This window comes from Papilio machaon, chromosome 3, assembly GCF_912999745.1.
Source record: "Papilio machaon chromosome 3, ilPapMach1.1, whole genome shotgun sequence".
Lineage (NCBI taxonomy): Eukaryota > Metazoa > Arthropoda > Insecta > Lepidoptera > Papilionidae > Papilio > Papilio machaon.
In genome coordinates this window covers 8,301,924-8,321,710 of record NC_059988.1, presented here as the reverse complement: position 1 = coordinate 8,321,710, position 19,787 = coordinate 8,301,924, and the positions used below count along the sequence as shown (strand labels likewise).

The 19,787-nt window shown below is 31.8% G+C and overlaps 1 protein-coding gene across 2 annotated transcripts in view; it reads left to right on the top strand.

Annotated features, from left to right (window-relative positions):
- The first annotated feature begins 7,349 nt into the window (after positions 1 to 7,349).
- Positions 7,350 to 19,787, top strand: part of LOC106719716 (aquaporin AQPAe.a) — a 53,341-nt gene continuing 40,903 nt past the window's right edge. The window contains exons 1-2 of one of the 2 annotated variants that reach the window (XM_014514151.2): positions 7,350 to 7,589; positions 15,023 to 15,100. In XM_014514151.2, the coding sequence (XP_014369637.2) occupies positions 7,568 to 7,589; positions 15,023 to 15,100 (100 nt within the window). In that variant the 5' untranslated portion in view covers positions 7,350 to 7,567. The remainder of the gene's footprint in view (positions 7,590 to 15,022; positions 15,101 to 19,787) is intronic. The other variant, XM_014514153.2, reaches the window with a different exon arrangement.

The window sequence follows — 19,787 nt, the reverse complement described above, 5'->3', positions numbered from 1 at the left end:
CAAATATTTTTGTTGCGGGATCTACCACTGTCTTTATGCTAGATTAGAATTATCGCGGAGCTATTTTTACATAGCGGCGTCTTGGTTTATAAATTTAAAAATACGTGAAGCGAAAACTTTATATTCCTTTTAAAAAAAATTGCACGCACAGAAAAACAAAATTTGACGCTTGTCGACAAGAAGTGAATAAAACGATTTGTAATAAAAAAAAAAAAACGAATTACGATTGAATTTCGGCCAATGGGCGACCACTAGTCAATTTAAATGCACGATACTGTCAATACATTTAACAGTCGTAGTCGTAACAAGAAGTTACCAGAAACATTCGGGTCATTGTATCGTCGTATTAGCTTTTTGTATGTTTTTTTTTTAAATCGTACATAATTGTAAACAGCTTCCGTCCTTTATTTTCGTCTACGTTCTCACCTTTGTCAGACAAGTGCATATTTTTTGTTAGTGCACAAAAACACTTGTTGTTTTATAAGACGCCAAAGTATCGAGTGACAACAAGTTCCTTATATAATCATTTATCCGTTTTCTTAGTACTTATAATTATTTATTATATTGGTTATGTGAGAATTTTTTTCTTTTATTTGAGTAACAAAAGAACAAAAAAAGAAGAAGGCTTTTACTTTAAAAAATGAAATATGTAAACTTACTTTTAATATTCAACAATTTATATACGTTTATAAAATTAAATTGTTTGTCGGTATGTAATATCGAAAAAACAAATATTTTTACACATGATGTATTTGTCTACCTGGTAACGAAAAATTTGTTTATAAGATTTTTGTTTGTCTGTATGTCTGTCCGCAAGACCACCAATATCCCATAAATTTGGAAAACTATCCTCTGTGTATAATAAAAATGTTGTCATAATATTGTTTAAGTACGAAGGGTCATTTTTAATTGGAATTAGTAAATTGTGTTCTAAAGTATTTGATGGGAAACCCCCAAAACAAAGTGAGTAAAAACTATTTTGTTTTTATTGGCGGTGCAAAACAAAGATTGAATTTCTGGGAAACGATTTTTATGTGCGAGTAAACATCCATGCGGAGTCAATCCGAATAATGTGTTCACTCAACCTCAACACAGTTATTTTATAAGAAATTTCTATCAAAATTGTAATTATAATCCAAACTTTCAACAGCAATCGAGTAATAATAATTATTATAATCATAGTAATAACAATCGTTGTAATAATACAAATGAATATATTTCAATGCGTACAGCACCACCGTTACGACAAGGTCAGGTCAACAAACAATGACATTTCATATTTTTAATTTTAGTGAAAATTATGATGTCCTATTAGGTACAGATTTAATAACACAAATTGATGCTAAAATAGATTTTAAAGCAAGAAAATTATATTTACCAGAAACAGAAATATTAATTAATCACATGTCAAATGAAAATAATTTAAATATAAATGAACATGTTAGTGGTAAGGAAAATTACGTCGCGGATGCATTAAGTAGGATCCATTGATGTACATGTAAGTGAGGATTCGCTTGAAGCACAGTATGACAACAGATCTTTAAGAAGTAATGAAAGTATAACTGTAGTCAATACAAGTGTACATTCATGGAATGATAACAATGAGTCATTAAGTATCAAAATTCATTCATATCAGGCAGACAGTGACACTGGTATTCCTATAGTCCATCGTTATCCACCGAAGAGATTAAACCGTGTTGTCTTTGAACTTGCACCATTTAAACAAGCGAAGATTGATAAAGGTATGTTATTTTTTTATATCCCACCAAACAACGAAGAATAAACAATTAAAGAAATAATTCTCGAATATTTAAATAAAAATAATTGTGCCTTAATTATACCAAACGATGAATTATATTATAAAGTCTCTGAAGTTTATCGAAAATACTTTGACCATAGTAAATTAAAATTAGTAAGATATACTAAGTCATTAATTGAAATAGATGATGTTGAAAAACAATTAAAGCTGATAAAAAAAGTATCATCTTTATAATAATAGACATGCAGGTAGTTAAATAACGAGGAGGCGACCGAAGGTTTTTAAAAAGAATAATTGAGACTATTTACAGCTCGATGATTTATTACAGACTGACTTAATTCTATTACATTGATCTTAAAGCTACGGTCCTTATCTCTACAACGGATGCACGACGCCTAGCTCTAGTCTAAACAATTAATAGCTGCGTGAGCGTCGCCCGCCCGTGAGGTTCGGTGATTAACATGAAGTCAGCGTTATGGAGTCTGGGACTGGCTGCATAACTAGGTATAGATAGCATTTATAAACAAATACGTGAAAAATATTATTTTGAGAAAATGAGAAAGCTTATAAAAAGATATATTAATAATTGTGAGATGTGTCAAAAGGAAAAGTATAACCGGCATCCTTACAATACCTTACCAGTTGAAACAGAAACACCTTTAGAGCCAATGGATGTATGGCATATTGATTTTATGTCACTTTAGAAAGAGTGGTATTTAACAGTAATAGACAAATTTTCTAAATATGCAATAATTAAGCAAACAGAAAAATCTAAAGTTTATGATGTGTTATATGAAATACTTTTTTTTTGGGCGGCGCTATGCCGCCCTCTCGTTCGTCTAACATAGTCTAGGTCAGGGACCTGCGGTGCGACGTAATCTTTATTTCTTTATTAAGTTAAAAAAAAATCAATTAGAAAATCTTAAAATTATCACATTCCACACAATAAAAATAATTAAAATACTATTTTTTAAAAACAATAAACAATAATACAATTAATATTTATCTATATACATTTTAAAAATACAATAAAATAATACAATTACAAAAAATATCTTTTTACAACTTTAAAACAATAAATACTAAATCTACTTTCTAGAAGGCTAAAACAATAAATACTTACTACTACGAATATGATAAAATAATAAATTACGTCTTATTTCTATTTATAGCCAGGAGGACCGATACGCTTTGCAATATTCTTAAAATATGTCTCTTGTTTTCTTATTATCTATTAATTTGTTTAATGTCTGTGCACTAATTTTACTTTCCATCTCTATTTCAGCGTCGGCCCTCATCGCACCAGATACCGGGCACTCAGTGAGCAGATGCAAAACGGACTCCTCCTTACCCGGATCGCAGATGCACGAGGGGCTCCCCTTGCAGCGGAACCTGCACAAGTACGAGGAGAACCCCCCGTGCCCAGTAAAAATTTGGGTAAGTATTTGATCTGGGTCTATTTTTCTGAGTATGGGGAACGCGCGTACGACGTCTGGGAAGAAGACCTTGGTTGTCGAGGCAGTTTCCCCGTCCCTGTAGCGCCCGTTCCATACCTCAAGCAACTCCAAACGGAGTTGCCGCTTGACGTATGAAACGGGACACTTGTCGTAGTTTGGTTTGGTCTTCATTCCGACCGCAGCTTGCTTTGCAAGTTCATCCGCCCTTTCGTTTCCCTCCACCCCGGCATGCGCTTTCACCCAATATAGCCTTACATTCTTCCCTTGCTCTCTACCCTTACTTACATTCTCTCTCGCTTTCACTGCAAGGGGATGGAGGGAATCGCCATTTACTACTGTTTCGAGGGCGGACCTGGAGTCGGAATAAACACCAAACGAGCGTCGAGTGCTCTTAACCACGAACAGGGTTGCCTCGTACAGGGCCAACAGTTCCACCTGGTATACGGGGCAGAAGTTTCCCAGCTTTAATTTCCGGCAGAGAGTCTCCGCGGCGCCATCCCAAATGGATAACGCTGCGCCGACCTTACCTTCAATTTTGCTACCGTCGGTGTAAATATTTACATCGACGGTAGCTCGCTGGGCCGCTTCGTCACCGTCGTACATATATATGAAATATTAGCACCGAAGAAGATAGTGCATGACGGAGAACAATCGTTTTGTAGCGAAATTTTAAATGAATTATTTAAAACTTATAACATAGTTAATCATACAACAACCGCACAACATCATAAGTCTAACTAAGACGTAGAAAGATTACATAGCACGATACAAGAATTATTTAGATTACAACGTGATTTGGACTTAGATAAAAATAAAAAAAATAATTTTATAACTCATAGTTATAATAATACACAACATAGTTCGATTGGAATGACACCTTATGAGGTTCATTTTGGCAGAAAACCGAAACTTAGAAGTTTTGATAATTTAAGAGTATTTGTTCAAAGGTATACAGCACAACATCGAGAATTTGCTAATGAATTAAAACAAAAAGATTATATAAATAACAGATTAAGTAAAAATCTTAAACCTGTGAAATCATTTAAAGTAGGCGATACTGCGTACTTAAAGAATAGTATGGCAAAAAGGCATAAGACGAAATGTAGATTTTTAGGGCCATATAAAATAATTAGTATAGAACCATGTAACAAATATAAATTAAGTAATGGTAAAATATATCATGTAGAGGAGCTTCTTGTTGCAGATTGCTCTTCATCCTCGTTGATGGATACAGATTCAGACAACTAGGACCAAATGAAAATGTTATAGTTATATAACAAAAACCATCGCATATTCCTTTAGTCAAAGATTTAATTTATAAAACTAGGAAGATTATACCCGTAATTCATAACAATCCTTCCTGTTCCTATCCTGTGTTGCGAAAAGTAACCTTTGCATTTAATGAAAATGAAATGTATGAAGTTAATAACTGTATAGATTTAAGTGAATTTATATGTAAAGAATATACCAATATATGTAGATAATTGTGAAGTAGAAATTTTACTTAAGAAAGAAAGTAGTAAATGTCAAACAATTCCTATAAAATGTCCAACACAAGAAATAATTGTAATCTCACCTAAAGTTATTTACATGTACTTTAATAAGACAACTGAAGTATAAATAAATAAAATGTAATATACATAGTGAAACTGTATGGACAAAGCAATCAAACATATTGTATGGTGAAAATTGTGAATTAAATATTTCAGGAGCTAAAATATTATATTATACAAAAGAATCAACTGAAGATATAATTATTGCTACTGTGGATCTACAACAAACTGAGGATGTAACAGAAATGGATTTAACATATTATGCCTCAAAGATAACAGCAAGATTAAAGAAAATAAAACAGATAGAAGTCTTCAATTCCGAAAACAAGCATAATACAATCCAATATATATGGATTGGAATTATTACTATTACCCTGATACTGATTTTTTCCTTACAAATATTAAGATTCCGCGTTTGTTTAAAACACGGAACTTACAATTTAGAGGGGGAGAGTAAACAGTATCGAATAAAAGACATACAAAATAAATATAATGTTAATATTCCATTGAGTAAACTGGATACCCATTGGAACTAAAGAAGTTTCCATTGTACATTGTGTAACCTGAGAACACAATGGAAACATTCCATGGAACCTCCCACCATGTCCCTCAGAAGACAACGGAAGCCTGAAGTATAATAAAGGCCAGCTCAGAAGCATTCGAGAGAGAGCATAAATTGGATTCAATGCAATCAATCAAGTTCATACTGTACCAAGTCTGTAAAGGGGATCTGTCCAATTTCTTATATTAACTTATTGTGTTAATTATTTTAAATAAATATTTTTTTAAATCAAACTTCGAGTGAATATTTTTACTTGCGACTCATTAAATATACTTGATAATGAAGCAAAATTTAACAACCATGCATTCAAGAAAATATTTCATTTATTACATTTCTTTTTAATTTATTAAAAGTTGGAATCATCGACACTATTTTGTGTTCTGACTGACTAACGAGAATTAGTGAAATGTACCTTCAAGCAGTGAAAGAGGAATCGAGGTTGGTAGTCATTGCAATTATGTTCAATGTTAGTTAAAATATTTGAAAACGCCATCGTGAATATACAGAGTTAGTTAATATTATTAATGTTTATAAAATACATCATTATCGGAACTTACATTCTTCATTATCTGATCGAAATAATTATATTGATAACTGAATCAAATTGCCAATTTAAATTGAGTTTTATAATTATTATCATCAGTCGTTTCTTTTAGGTTTTGATATCAAAAGTAATAATTTATTTGGTGCCCATTAATATGCCTTCTTCGTACTTTCGTTTATAATTTTATTTTTACGACAATCAAGCTTTTATTTTGTATTATGACGTGGCATACCAGTGAAAACCAGTGCAGGGGCAGTTTAGTCTGTCCCTGCTTCGCTGAGCTGGCTCCCTTTTGCTACACTTTGTGCCTTGTATGTGTGTGTTTTTTTTTATTGTATTTTTTGAGTGGTAATAAATATTTTTCTTTCTTTCATTCTTTCATACGGCCGCTTGCCACCTAAATTCACCGAAATAGCGACACATGGAATTACAGATGCGTTGCCTACCTTTAATCAACGGAGGAATGCACAGAAACAGGATATTCCTATGAATTCCCTCCTCCGTCTAATCCACTTCCCCATCAAACACTTCCCCACAAAAGGGTGGGAAGGAAACGTGAATTAAAATTAGGCCCCCGGTATCAGACGGTCGGACGGTAACAGATCATCTTCTGTTTGATCGTGGTATTTCGCTGGTCAACCCGGTCCATTCGTCCATTCATCTAATATTGTTGTTAATGGTGTCTACCTCTGTTAACTCAAATTTAAACCACAATTAACCTCTAGTCAATTGCAGTTTTTGCTTTATATGTCGCTTAAAATAATAACATGGGCCTCATAGGGAGCATTAGTCCTCTTCTCTTCTGATAAGTGTGAGTTTTACGACAATTTTGTCCTAATAAGTTGGCGCCTTATTTAAGTGGTGGTCTCATAATAAGAAAGATAATATTCATTTCCTATTTTAAATACGCATACCCTACAATCATTTTAGATATTCTGTGATTACTGATATCTTATCTGTGATATTATTAATATTAATCATATTTTTGAAAGTACTGCCAAGGAGTAATCCATTAGTAATCATTGTTTTATCAATTTAAATGTTTTTCCTTATCAATCGGATTAATAAATATTTCGTCTGTGTAATAGAAAACTTAACTTTAGTATTTCGGATTCCGTAATTTGACTGTTATACATTTAATATATCATATATTACATATAGATATTAAACAAAGACAAGATAAATAAATAGCAAAAAGTGACATAATTAAATTATTTGATATTGACGGAAAACTTAACTTTTCTCGCACACATTGCAACAATGCTTAGATTATTAAATTGCAAAATATTTTTGAAGCATGATGTACGCAGCAGCATAACACATTAACCAAGATCGTCGTCACCCAAGCGTTGCAATCTTTCAATAAAACCTCATTAAAGCATCGCCGAGATTATTCCCGTCAGTGAGCTAAGAGACCGTTTCTGATTCGGAATATACGAAGCGTTATTTGTTCAACAATTTACCACTTTGTGAACCCCAGTTTATAAAAACAGCCCGGGATCGTTGTCACTCTCAGTTGTAGCATTGCGCGGTACGCACGCGTGACTATACTATAGTTGTGTTACTGATAAGTTCGGCTAATTATAACGGCGCGGGAGTTCCGTAGCTTCAACGTAGCAGTCGCCTACGAGCTTGCGTTCAAACGTGTCCTGCTGAATCTGTTCAAACTTTCGTCTTTCGATTGTGGAAAAAATGGCCACCAAGGATTTACAGAGTAAGCATGTTTTTTTTTTAATATTTATTTAAATAGTGTAGATAAAAATACAAGTAAGGATTTTTTTTTAATAATTTGTGTTACATGTTTGATGATTATCGAAATTAGAAATTTAATTATATTATTAGGTATTACCGTAATATTTTTGTTTTGAGCTTAATTTTTATGAAAATTTTATTAACAGAGTATTAAACAATACAATAACGTAAAAAATAGAAAATTATAAGTACTTAAGATTGATTAAATTATTCCTAATTTAGCATAATCCACGTTTTTCAATTTTTACTTCCAAGTTATAAATCAATTTAATATAGTTATCTAAAGAATTTATTACAAATTGGAAGATTCAAAGAAATTGGACTACTCGTCTTCGCTAAACAAATTTAAAAGACAATGTTTAGATTCACTCATCAAAGAAAATCTTGAACTTGCTTATGATCGGGATCTATAAGTAGGCGCATGATCTGAAAACCAAAAGTTATGAAAGGAATTAACCTATGCCTATTGCCTATACCTATATGTCAATATTCTGTCACTTTTTCTACTGTCGCTAAAGACATTAAGAGTACAATGGTTATTCTATTTGTATATAATTAAGCTAATTATTAACAAATTGTTTAGTCAAGATAAAGGATATTGACTTTACCGACTCTACTGCTCCTTGATACTTAGTAAAGCCAACAACATAATGACGATTGATATCTTATCAAATTATTACTTCTCATTCCTTTGATACATTTTCAACATAAATTGTCAAAAAAAAAGATATTAAATATGAATTTGTTGCGTTATCTTAATGTTAAAGTAATAATCGTTACTTCTAAAAATATTTTAAATGATATAGGGTTTTCGTTTAAAGAATATTGCTCACTTTTCTACTACAAACATTTTTTTTTAATCATAAAGTGGCAAACGAGCAAGCGGTCACCAAGTCCGCCTAAATAGCGAAGCGACCGCTGCCCAGAAACATCCGCAATTGCAGATGTCTTACCTACCTTTAATCGACAGATTAGGGGATGCACAGAAACAGGAAATATACTCTTCCTATGCGTCCCCTCCTCCGTCAAATCCACTTCCCCATCAACCATTCCCATCTTTTTTAATGCTTTTATCAGTGCTAAAATACCTCATTTAAGTAAATGGGTTCATTGAAATAGCCGTAATCTATGCATATAATAATAATTAAAGACAAACAACAAAGAAAAGACACTGGCACATATAACAATGCGGTTAATTGGTATATTGATTATGTTGTTTACAGAATATAAATGAAAGTAAAACAAGATATAAAAAATATTTTATGTCTTCTTATCACCACACATAAAATACATCGACGTGCTATCTTTAGTTTAATAATGTAGCAAGGAAAAAATAGAATATTAAATAATGCTAAAACGAAGCAAATATATTGTAAAAGTTATCTGAATAGATTTGGACTTTACCCGAAATAATAGTACACCTACTAATTAAGATATATTTTAAACTTTTCTTAATTTTTAAAAAATAATTTAAAGTTTTATATATTTTTCTTTCAATTATTGTTTTATAATATATTCCCGGTTATAAATATATTAATTTAACATGTGGTGTAAAATAGCGTTTGAAAAACAAAACACATCGCAACATTCGTGCAATTTAAACGTTCTTCTCTTCTGTACTGAAAAAGTGTAGTTATTTCGGGATAATCTAATTTCATCCTTTATTTGCGTCGATAAATTGAACGAACTTGATCGCTGATATAAAAAAAGAAGTCTCGTTTGCTAAATTAATATTGATTATAGTATGAAAAATATTCTTTGAATATCTGAAATACCCACACCACAAAATATTATCTGTAATAGGACATATAATTGGAATATTAATAATTCCTAATATTATAATTATTGAATAATTAATTACTGAATTTACTGCCGAATATCTATGCTATTGAATACGTTACAAAATTGTCATGCATTGTTAACCAACAGAAAGATATTTAACTAAAAGGATAACTCGCGAAACAAAACGAGGTTTTATTGCAAAACATTTTTTAAGATATTTTGAGAAATAAAGTGTAAACATGGTTAGAAAATTTACAATGTTATACAGTTTAGGATATATATTTCTCTTCATTATCTTTTCAAGCAAGATTGTTTTTTTATTTGCTTAATATCATAACATACTTTCCACAATAGTCTTAACATCTATTATATAAATTAGTATATAGGTAGATAGAAGAACAATCGCTGGTGAATTCATTTATACAAACTATCCTAATATCAAGAAGAAACTTATATCATCTTATGAATTGACGTTACGTCAATATTGATCTTTTAAAAACACTCTATGCTATCATTACATAACAATGGAAATAGAACAATTTTTCGCTGTCTAAAAATAAAGATTCGTTGAAATTTAAACGGCTAACTAAATAATAATAATAACTTAAAAAAACTGAATTTTAGATAAACTCATATAATAAAGTTTACTGTAATGTAAACTTTATACGTATGTGCATATAACAGTTTATTATTCTACAGTGACAGTGGAATTAAGATAAATTCTTTAAAATTGTTTACATTAAGATAGTACGGTTCACCAACTGTTGCAAATATTAGAGATAGCATACAGTAAGTGTCCACTATCATTGGACCGGCTTAACAACAATTCCTCTCATTTCCTTTAAAAAGAAAGAGATAACAACATGTTCTATACAGTTTGTATGACAATTAAACTACAAATATTAGTTATTCAACAACGCATCACACGCTATTTAATACATAATATGTGAAATAACTACTATGTAATTTATTTTATTATTCGCGCATTATAATTATAATCGTTACACGCTCTATTTGTATCATATTTATCGAATATATTAACATTTTTGACGACTGATACGTTCACGATTGATATATTTGAATTCCATCAAGTTATTATCTTTCTGCAAATTTTTATCTTTACATTCAAGTACACATATACATTATACAGAGACAAAGAATACTAGTTTGTCATCCTTCAAAAAATAGAGATAAAGTATTTGCATGTTTTAATATAGTTGTTATGACGGTGGAAAACTCACAGTTCACATTAAATCTGTTGGTGCATACTATGTAGTACCTATGTAATTTTCTGGACTCCTGGTACATACTAGAAAATTACTTTCTGTTATTCTGGCATTCTTATACTCTTTCATATAAAGTACTTCGTGAGTATAAAAATACATTTCTTAAGAATAAATAGAACAATTGTAATCGAACTCGTTTCTGGTATTAATGTCTTATTTGATATCAAGTCAGATTTGTAATCGTATAGACAATTTTTATGTTTTAACATCTTCAAAATAGCACGCGTATAGATAATACAATATTGGCAGCCATATCATCTTTAAATTTAATAAAGAAGTAATTTTTATCGTTAAAGATATTCTTTATCTATCAAACAACGTTGTTTAGTACTAATAGATATGCTGAATATGACAAAATTAATATCAAAATTATGAACAATAGTAATGCAAAAATATGCCGTAAGTACGTCATAAGTTGAAAACTATCAACAAGGATTAGTTAGGATTAGTTATATACTAGCTGTCACCCGCGACTCTGTCCGCGCGGAATTAAAAAAAAAAACGAAATAAGTAACCTATGTGTTCTTCCAGACTATGTTCTACTTCTGTGCCAACTTACATCAAAATCCGTTGAGCAGTTTCGGAGATACCTTCAAACAAACATCCATCCATCCATCCATCTAAACATTCGCATTCATAATATTAGTAAAATTTTGAATTTTTTACGTCCTCACCGTGGGGCTCGGTGCCTACGCTTAGTTAGGGGTTATAGTAACCAGTACGCGTTGGTTGACTTCACACATATCTTTGAATAATCTGAGATATGTGCAGGATGCATCAAGATGTTTTCTATCATGTCTTATAAATGTATATATGTAAATCGAAAAACACAGTGGCCCATGACGGTATTCGAACCCAGGACCTGCAAATTGCAAGTCAAATCCTTAACCCCTGAGACATAGACATTCTTTATTAGAAATTAATACACCTTAACATAATGATTGATGTAGAAATCTATATCAAACTGTCGAGTAAACGATGTGTATTCAATTGGTAGTGCGTTGGTTAACAAACGATTTGTAACTGTCTTCCAAGGCAGTGGATTGGCAGTGCGTTATCAGACACCACTTATTGCCCCTGCGCGCCTCACATGCTAATGTTCTGCCACGCTGTTAAATTGAATCAAATTATTTATCTCTATACGTTATCTTGTAACTAATGTATTTAACTAATTTCTTCTCGATAAAATCGACTTGACTTATGTTTCTGTTCAAAGTCGGCAAAAAAATAATTCGCGTTTATTTAGTAGATCAGAGAAACGATTAAAGGTCGCTTACATCTTGTACTAGATTTTGTGTTTGATTATTTTTAAGTGGAATCCAGATTTAACTATTACAAATCGTTACTCGTCGCTACATAAGGTATCTAACATCTAAGATTATTTGTTCAGTGCTTTTTTTTATAGTTAATTATTTCCCTAAAGAGGGCTACTAAGAAATGCAAACATATTTCTCGATTGTTCTGTCATATTTCATTTTAAAACAAATTGTTAAAAATTACTTAATTCACAGTTCCACCAAATATAACGTACGGAACGTTTCACAATAACGAGGATGGACCTACAATGGAGATTGCCATTCTACCTCGGGTGGATGACAATGACATTATGCCATACGAAGCGAATAGTGGTACGTCCAATAGCCAATAATATCACAGCATGAGAGGGTTAGCATGTGATTATTTATTTGGGTTATTCTAAATTCCACTTATACCTAACGGGTCATTATTTTCAAAGCTAGCATGTAGCAAATATGCGCAGTCACAAAATACGCAAACAGACGTACTTGAATTCTTTAATAATATATGGGTTTATAAATAAACAAACATTATCTGAATTAGTATTCCTAACAAATCCCGAGTTTATCCAACAATGCATGCTCAATTGGATGTTTACGTAAATTAAAATGTAAACGCAGAAATGGATTGAATACATTGTTAGAACAGAAAAAATGCACTGATCTATTGTTCAAATATAACCTTACCTGTTTTTTACTGGTAATGGGTAAACGATGAACATCAAAAACCAAAGAGAAGGTCAAAGACAAGACACAAAAACAAAAATATCACAGAAATGAATTGTTTATATGAATACAGTAATATTGTTTAAAAAGGAACTTGTAATTTAAAACACGTCTTTATCAATCAAAAATCTAGATTGTATCACAATGATTTAAAAAATCATTATGAATTAAAAACAATTGTTACAAGCGTTCGTACAATTGAGAAATAGTCAAGTGTTTTATTGATTTTACATATATATTTAAATATTCTCTTTTCTTAATAATATTCTTTTATCATGATTTTAAATATGTATTTCGTTGATACTGGCAAGATATATTTTTGGTCACACTTTCTTATAATTAAACCACTGATTTATTTTCTAATGTTAATTCTTATTTAACGTTTTGTTTTTAAAGTCAATTTTAATTCATCTACCAGTCACGTTTTACTAAATAACCTCTCGTTAAAAGACAATCTAAATCAAAAAAACCCTTTACTGACATCCTGATAAAAAACTAGCTGTCGCTACTCTGAATAAAAAAAAACTTAACAAGTAGCCTATATGTTCTTCCAGACTATGTTCTACATCTGTGCCAAATTTCATCAAGATCCGTTAAGCCGTTCCGGAGATACCTTCAAACAAACATCGATCCATTCATCCAACCATCTAAACTCTCGCATTTATAATATTAAGAAGACTGGCTGTCGACCGCGACTCAGACCGCGCTGAATCAAAACAACACATAACAAGCAGCCTATGTGTTCTTACGGAAAATTTTCTACAACTGCCCCCAAATTTCATCAAGATCCTTTGAGCCGTTCCGGAGATACCTTCAAACAAACATCCATCCATCCATCTAAATTCGAAACATTCCCATTTATTTCTATATATATAAATATTATACACATATATATTTATATATATATTTAGTAAGAAGTATGATAAAACCCAGAGGGTCGTTTTATCAAGGTTTGTTTGTTTTATTTCATCTGACTTGCATTTGAATACTCTCGCTGAGTTATTATTATATTTAATTGCGCTAGATTTTTTTATGATCTAAGGTTTTTATGCATCCAAGAAAATATTATTTCGTCTATTGTTTCTGAGAAATCTGTTGTAGTTGGCCACCATTAGCGTGTTGATTCGTATGTAATAGTACGTTGTTATTTATGATACACTGGATATCCCCACAGATTAAAATAATTGTTGCCATGTTTAATTGTTTTCAAACTTTGTTTCAATTCCCCAGTTTTTGTAAGATTTACCTCGAATGCAATTTTTTTTTTCTATTATCATCGTTTCATTTCCGTTTCAATTTGTGATCAAGATTTTGATGACTGGATGAAACATGACATTGATTTTTGAATTAATTACATCTTGGCTTCGGATAATTTGTCTTTACGACAGAAAAAAAGAACTCACACTTAGGTTTTTTTTGGGGGTCGGAATTAACATAAAAAATAAAGTGTTTTGGTTGTTTTTGTCCAACATACATTGATCTTTACTTCAACTACAGATTTTCTTAGTACTATTATAATTGCAACACATTTAATGTCTTCCGCTGTGTGACACATTTGGATGTCTTTGAGGTGTTTCTTAACCCTTTGAAGTCGTAGAACATACTGTAAGTAGTAAAATGCGAGTGCCTTCTTGTTTCGCTATTTACTATCTTCTATAACTAGTGTATGTATAAATAACTCAAGAAGATGAAAAGCATTTCCTGTTAAATCTACAAATATATCGTGTGTGTTTTGTTTTATACGAAGTTAGAAGTTTTATTCATATTAAGACATGTGTTTTTTATATATGGCTAAGATTTTAGTTGCATAACTCTCCTGATCAATGTGGTATACTAAATATGTCATTCATTTTTCATTGCAGTGCTAAGTGCAACTTATTTTGTAGTAAAAATGATAACATTATTAGGAAATATATTAGTTAAATTGTTACAATTGTTATTAGTTATTATGCAATATTTAAGAAAAAAAATGAATAGTTTGGTCTTGATAAAAATGATATTTTCTGCAGTTTCACTACTTTTTTATTATGTTACAATTGTTGATACATTATAGGTTTATATATCAACGTATTTGTTACGATTTTTGTGTGCGGTAATACGACTCAAAACTCTTTTTTTATTACAGTTCATACATTGGTTGGTTCTGAATTGATACATGTGTAAAAGATGTGCAAATGTAGTGTATAAAACGACAGAGGTCGGTAGTTGAATTTTTTATAGTCTGTGGTTATTTTTAATATTTATTTTCTTCAATTTTAATTCAACTAATTAACACATAATATTATAATGGACAACTGTGATTCCAGATGTAGAGAGTGGCAATGCTAACGCCGCGCTCGAGGGCGAGGCGGCTCCCAATGCCTCGCGACCACCGCCTCCCCGCGGTAAGATCTGCATGACAATTGACAAGGCATAGAGGATAACATTGCAATTGTAAACGTCTAGCAAAACGCATGACATTCATCATAAGGGCATTACCATAAATATTTTCAATTAATCCTAATCTGCTATCTGTATATATAAAAGAAAGTCGTGTTAGTTACACTATTTATAACTCAAGATCGGTCGAACTGATTTAGCTGAAAATTGATGGGGAGGTAGCTTAGAACTAGGAGACGGACATAGGAACTTTTTTATCTTGTGTGCATTTTTTTATTCCGCGCGGACGGAGTCGCGGGTAAAAGCTAATTTATTATAAAAATCACTTACAGATGCAGATGATTCTTATAACTTTATTGGTATAGTAACAGTTGTTTGTAACTGATTGACTGTAGTCTTTTCATTAAGATGATTAGTAGAGAGTAACATATTTAATTATCAGTTTACATTTATTCATATGATTAAAGGGTTGAATGTTTCATTAAACTACGAGCCATATATAAAAAGTATTGCCGTTTTTAACTTATATAAAATTATTTATGACGTGTGCGCTTTATATTACACTGTTATGTAGCCTTTTGTGTTATTTATGGTTTGGTAAAATATTTGATTGTCTTGTGTATGTGCTATATTTTGTATGAGTATCGTAGAATTAAGGATAAATCGGAAAGAAATCAATTGAGCTTAAGTTGCAGAACTTGCTATTGAAATTATGTGTCGATGTAATATAATGTAAAGTAAATATTTTAGATATGCAAGATAAAGTTGTGCTAAACTTAGAAATACAAATAGATTTGATAGAGGAGGGGACGCATAAGAAGGGAAAATATTCTCTTTGTATCCCTTCCCCCGTGGATTAAAGGTAGGCAACGCATTTGCAATTACGGATCCGCTTGCTCGTTTAAAATTTATTAACAAGCCACTAACTGAACTCTTATTTAGATCACAAAGAAATTGTTACATTTAATTCGAACTTAGTTTACATTGTAAGTTTTACTTACAATTTATAAAGCGTAACTTATTTGCGTAGTCAGATGTTTACTATTTAAATAATTCTTTAACGAGATTGTTTGCTAAAACACGTGCCTACATTACCGTAATACGTCTTATTCTAACTACGACTTATAAATCTGCATTCTGAACTCGTCCACCACGCAATAAAAATAGCAATAAAGACCCAACAACGATAAAGACAGTACTACACTGCGTAATTACAGCTAACTCAAAGCTAAGCCATATTGAACATTTCATTTTTGCAATTGTTTCATTATTGTTTAATTGTAAAATAAAACGTATTAGAATTTTTCATCCTTTTATTTAATTAAATAAAGTAACGTAACAACATTTGCATTTTTAATTAAAATACATGACTTTTGGTCTGTTAATTGTTCTTAATGTGATAAGTGGTTCAACTACGCATTATTGAGTTTTTTTATGGTTGCGCAATCTTATGAATTTATGCATATTTATAATCGTACATAATATTCTCTATAGCTTGTTGTGAGTTGCAAGTTTTATTATGACTAACTTTTTTTATCAGAACACGGACGTCATTAATACAATAACGTTTTGACTGTGCAGCGTAATATTCAGCGAGTAGACTGAATTTAAAGTAACGAGTTATTTTCGTTTTACATTTTACACAACTAGTTTATGTGTTTGTTATATACTACGTTAGACCGGTAAAAGACTGGTTCACCATATGTTACATTACTCTTTACTGTTGCGGTTTTTTTTTTGCCCGACTATTATAGGGCAATTATTTTATTAATCTAATGAAAGAACAACGTACTTAATTACATTATGTTATTGTACTCTTCAATACGGCTAGTACAGACATGTTAGAAAGACTTCTCAATTTTTTCGCTATAAATTAAATTCACATATGTCGTAATGGTCTGTCGGTGACATTATGATCGCTGTTATGACACCTTTGCTTCATAACTTAAGCGTAATAATATAGATTACCCTAAATAATTTTTCCATCTTATCATGAAAGTACTACTTTGGAAAAATACTACTACTCATCATAGTAGCAAAGAGGTTTGAACAAATGCATGGTCATCTTACATCTAATATATAAAATTCTCGGGTCACAGTTTTCGTTGCCATACTCCTCCGAAACGGCTTGACCGATTCTCATGAAATTTTGTGAGCATATTGAGTAGGTCTGAGAATCGGCCAACATCTATTTTTCATACCCCCCCCCCCATTTTTTAACTGCGCGCGGACGGAGTCGCGGGCGACAGCTAGTAACTCTATAATAGCAAACACGGTAGTGCTACCTTAGCAAGAGAAAGGGCGCTAGTTGATATGAGATATAATAAATGTTAAGGTGAAAGGACAAACATCCGATTTGATATGTGAAAGTGTTCCCTTTCCCCGGAATGTGAAGTATGTTACGTTAGAAAAATATATGTTACATTATTAATAGTACGTGGGTTATGTAACAGATGCATTTTCAGACTTATTGATCAGTAGATTAGGTCCGCCTAATTATTAGAATTACATCCTTATCTAATAGACGTATTCTGCAGTTCATTGGGCATCTGCGCTATCACGAAGACTAACTATTAAATACTTCTTCAACCAAATGTACTTGAAAATGCCAATCATTCATTTAGTTCAATTGCTACTTTCGTTCAGACACTTCCTACCCTAATTCTGGTCAATCAGCGAAATTGTCAGTTGACTCGTCTGGTCCCGAAATAGCCAGAGTAAGGTCCGAGCGGCGCGGAATCTCCCACGCGCCCCGATCAACAATTCAATTGCGTCTCAGATACAGCAGATGGTGCTATAAGTCATTCAATTTGTATGCATCCTTTTTTTAGAATAGCTTTAACTGCTAAAAATAACTACAATACGAAGATATATTCTAGTTATTTTTTGTATGTATGTCATATATTCGAACTAAGCTTATGTTGAGCTGCTTAAGCTTTTTACAAATTTGTAATTCTTTAAAAATACGGATGCTTGTGTTCTATTTTATAAAAAAACTAGCTGTCGCCCGCGACTCCGTCCGCGCGCAGTTAAAAAATGGGGGGGGGGGGGTTATGAAAAATAGATGTTGGCCGATTCTCAGACCTAGTGAATATGCTCACAAAATTTCATAAAAATCGGTCAAGCCGTTTCGGAGGAGTACGGTGACGAAAACTGTGACACGAGAATTTTATATAAAAAAATATAATTTACCGTTTACTAATGAGTATGCAGCAAAGTTCGTTGACCTTAGAACATCAGTTTTTTTTAAGTTGAGCCAAAATTTTACTAAGAATAACGATCATTAACCTCAATGATTTATTTAGGTTTGGCTGGTTGAATATTTTTTATCAATTTCCTTGAGGCGCTAGATATCATTTCGTATTTCTTGGCTTTAAGTCTGACTGAGGCCAGCTTCGTACTACGTAGAATGGCCAATGCTCTGTGCCAAGTCTTATCAAAAGCCGAGATCGGCGAAAGAAATGAACAAACCACAATATAATTTACGTATGAATAAGGAAATTTCAACCTTATTGTCAATGTGATTAAGGTTAATCATTTTGTGATCGTTGATTTCTTGTGGTATATTTTTCATGCTTTTATATTGAAACACAAATGTCTTCTAAGAAAAACATGGAGGGCACAATGTCACAGATGTTTCAAACGAAATTTTTGCCAATCCTCGTATCAAATTACTTGGAACAATAAAAATTCTACGAAAACAAAGAAGGCCAAGACTACAAAAATATCTTAATATGAACTAGTACAACATACATATAAGACCATCTAAACTGTCATCTTGGAAGAAAAGTTAAAATATTTTACGTAATTGATATAAAGACATAGCCTGTCTAACATTACACTAGTAAACTTATTGAGTTTTAAATAAACCTTTTGATTGTCCAGAATTATGGGACAAAAATTTAAAATCTCTTTCAAGTGTAGTAAGTGTGTAGTTGAAATCAACAGTGTAACTTAAGCCCTTCAATTCTACTGTTTATAGAAGTTTAAATAATTTTAGGCTCATTTCCTAGATCGAAGTTTGTTTTAACATATTATCCAAAGTAGAATCACTTTGATATATTATTGAACAATAAGAAATGATGTACATTCCGCTATGGAACGTAAGCAGTTATACAGCGTTAGAACAATAGTACCGGAGACAAGCTATCGATTTGTATGCAGCGTGCATACAATGTCTTTACTGATGATATTGTTCTATGATAGATTAACTATTGAGTCGCTGTTCCGTATCTTAAGAGCAAGCGAGAGCGGAAAATTATATGCGCTGACTTTATTATAAAACTAAGACATTGTGAATGCTATAACAGAAGAAAGGGGAAAGGGCAGGAAAGAGAGGAAGAGAGTACTCATTGAAATCTTTGTTAAATTAATAAATAAACCAAAAAAATACGGAAAATTTCAAACCAATTGACTATCGCAATGTGCACCTCAAGGTTGCATAATGTCGCATTTGATACGGCCTGTCGCGGATAACCGTGAAGGCTTACGTTGCAAATACGAAATGACATGGAAAAGCAAACTGTTTCCTCGTTTAAATAGTATACGAATATGTCGTATAATAAAACTAAATGAGATTTTCTGACATCTTCCGAGATGTTTTGACGGTTCAAATAACGTTGAATGTCCCGTCCCTTTTTTCCGTTTAGAAAACCTTTTTTTAGGTTTGTACTTTGTAAATTATACTTCTAT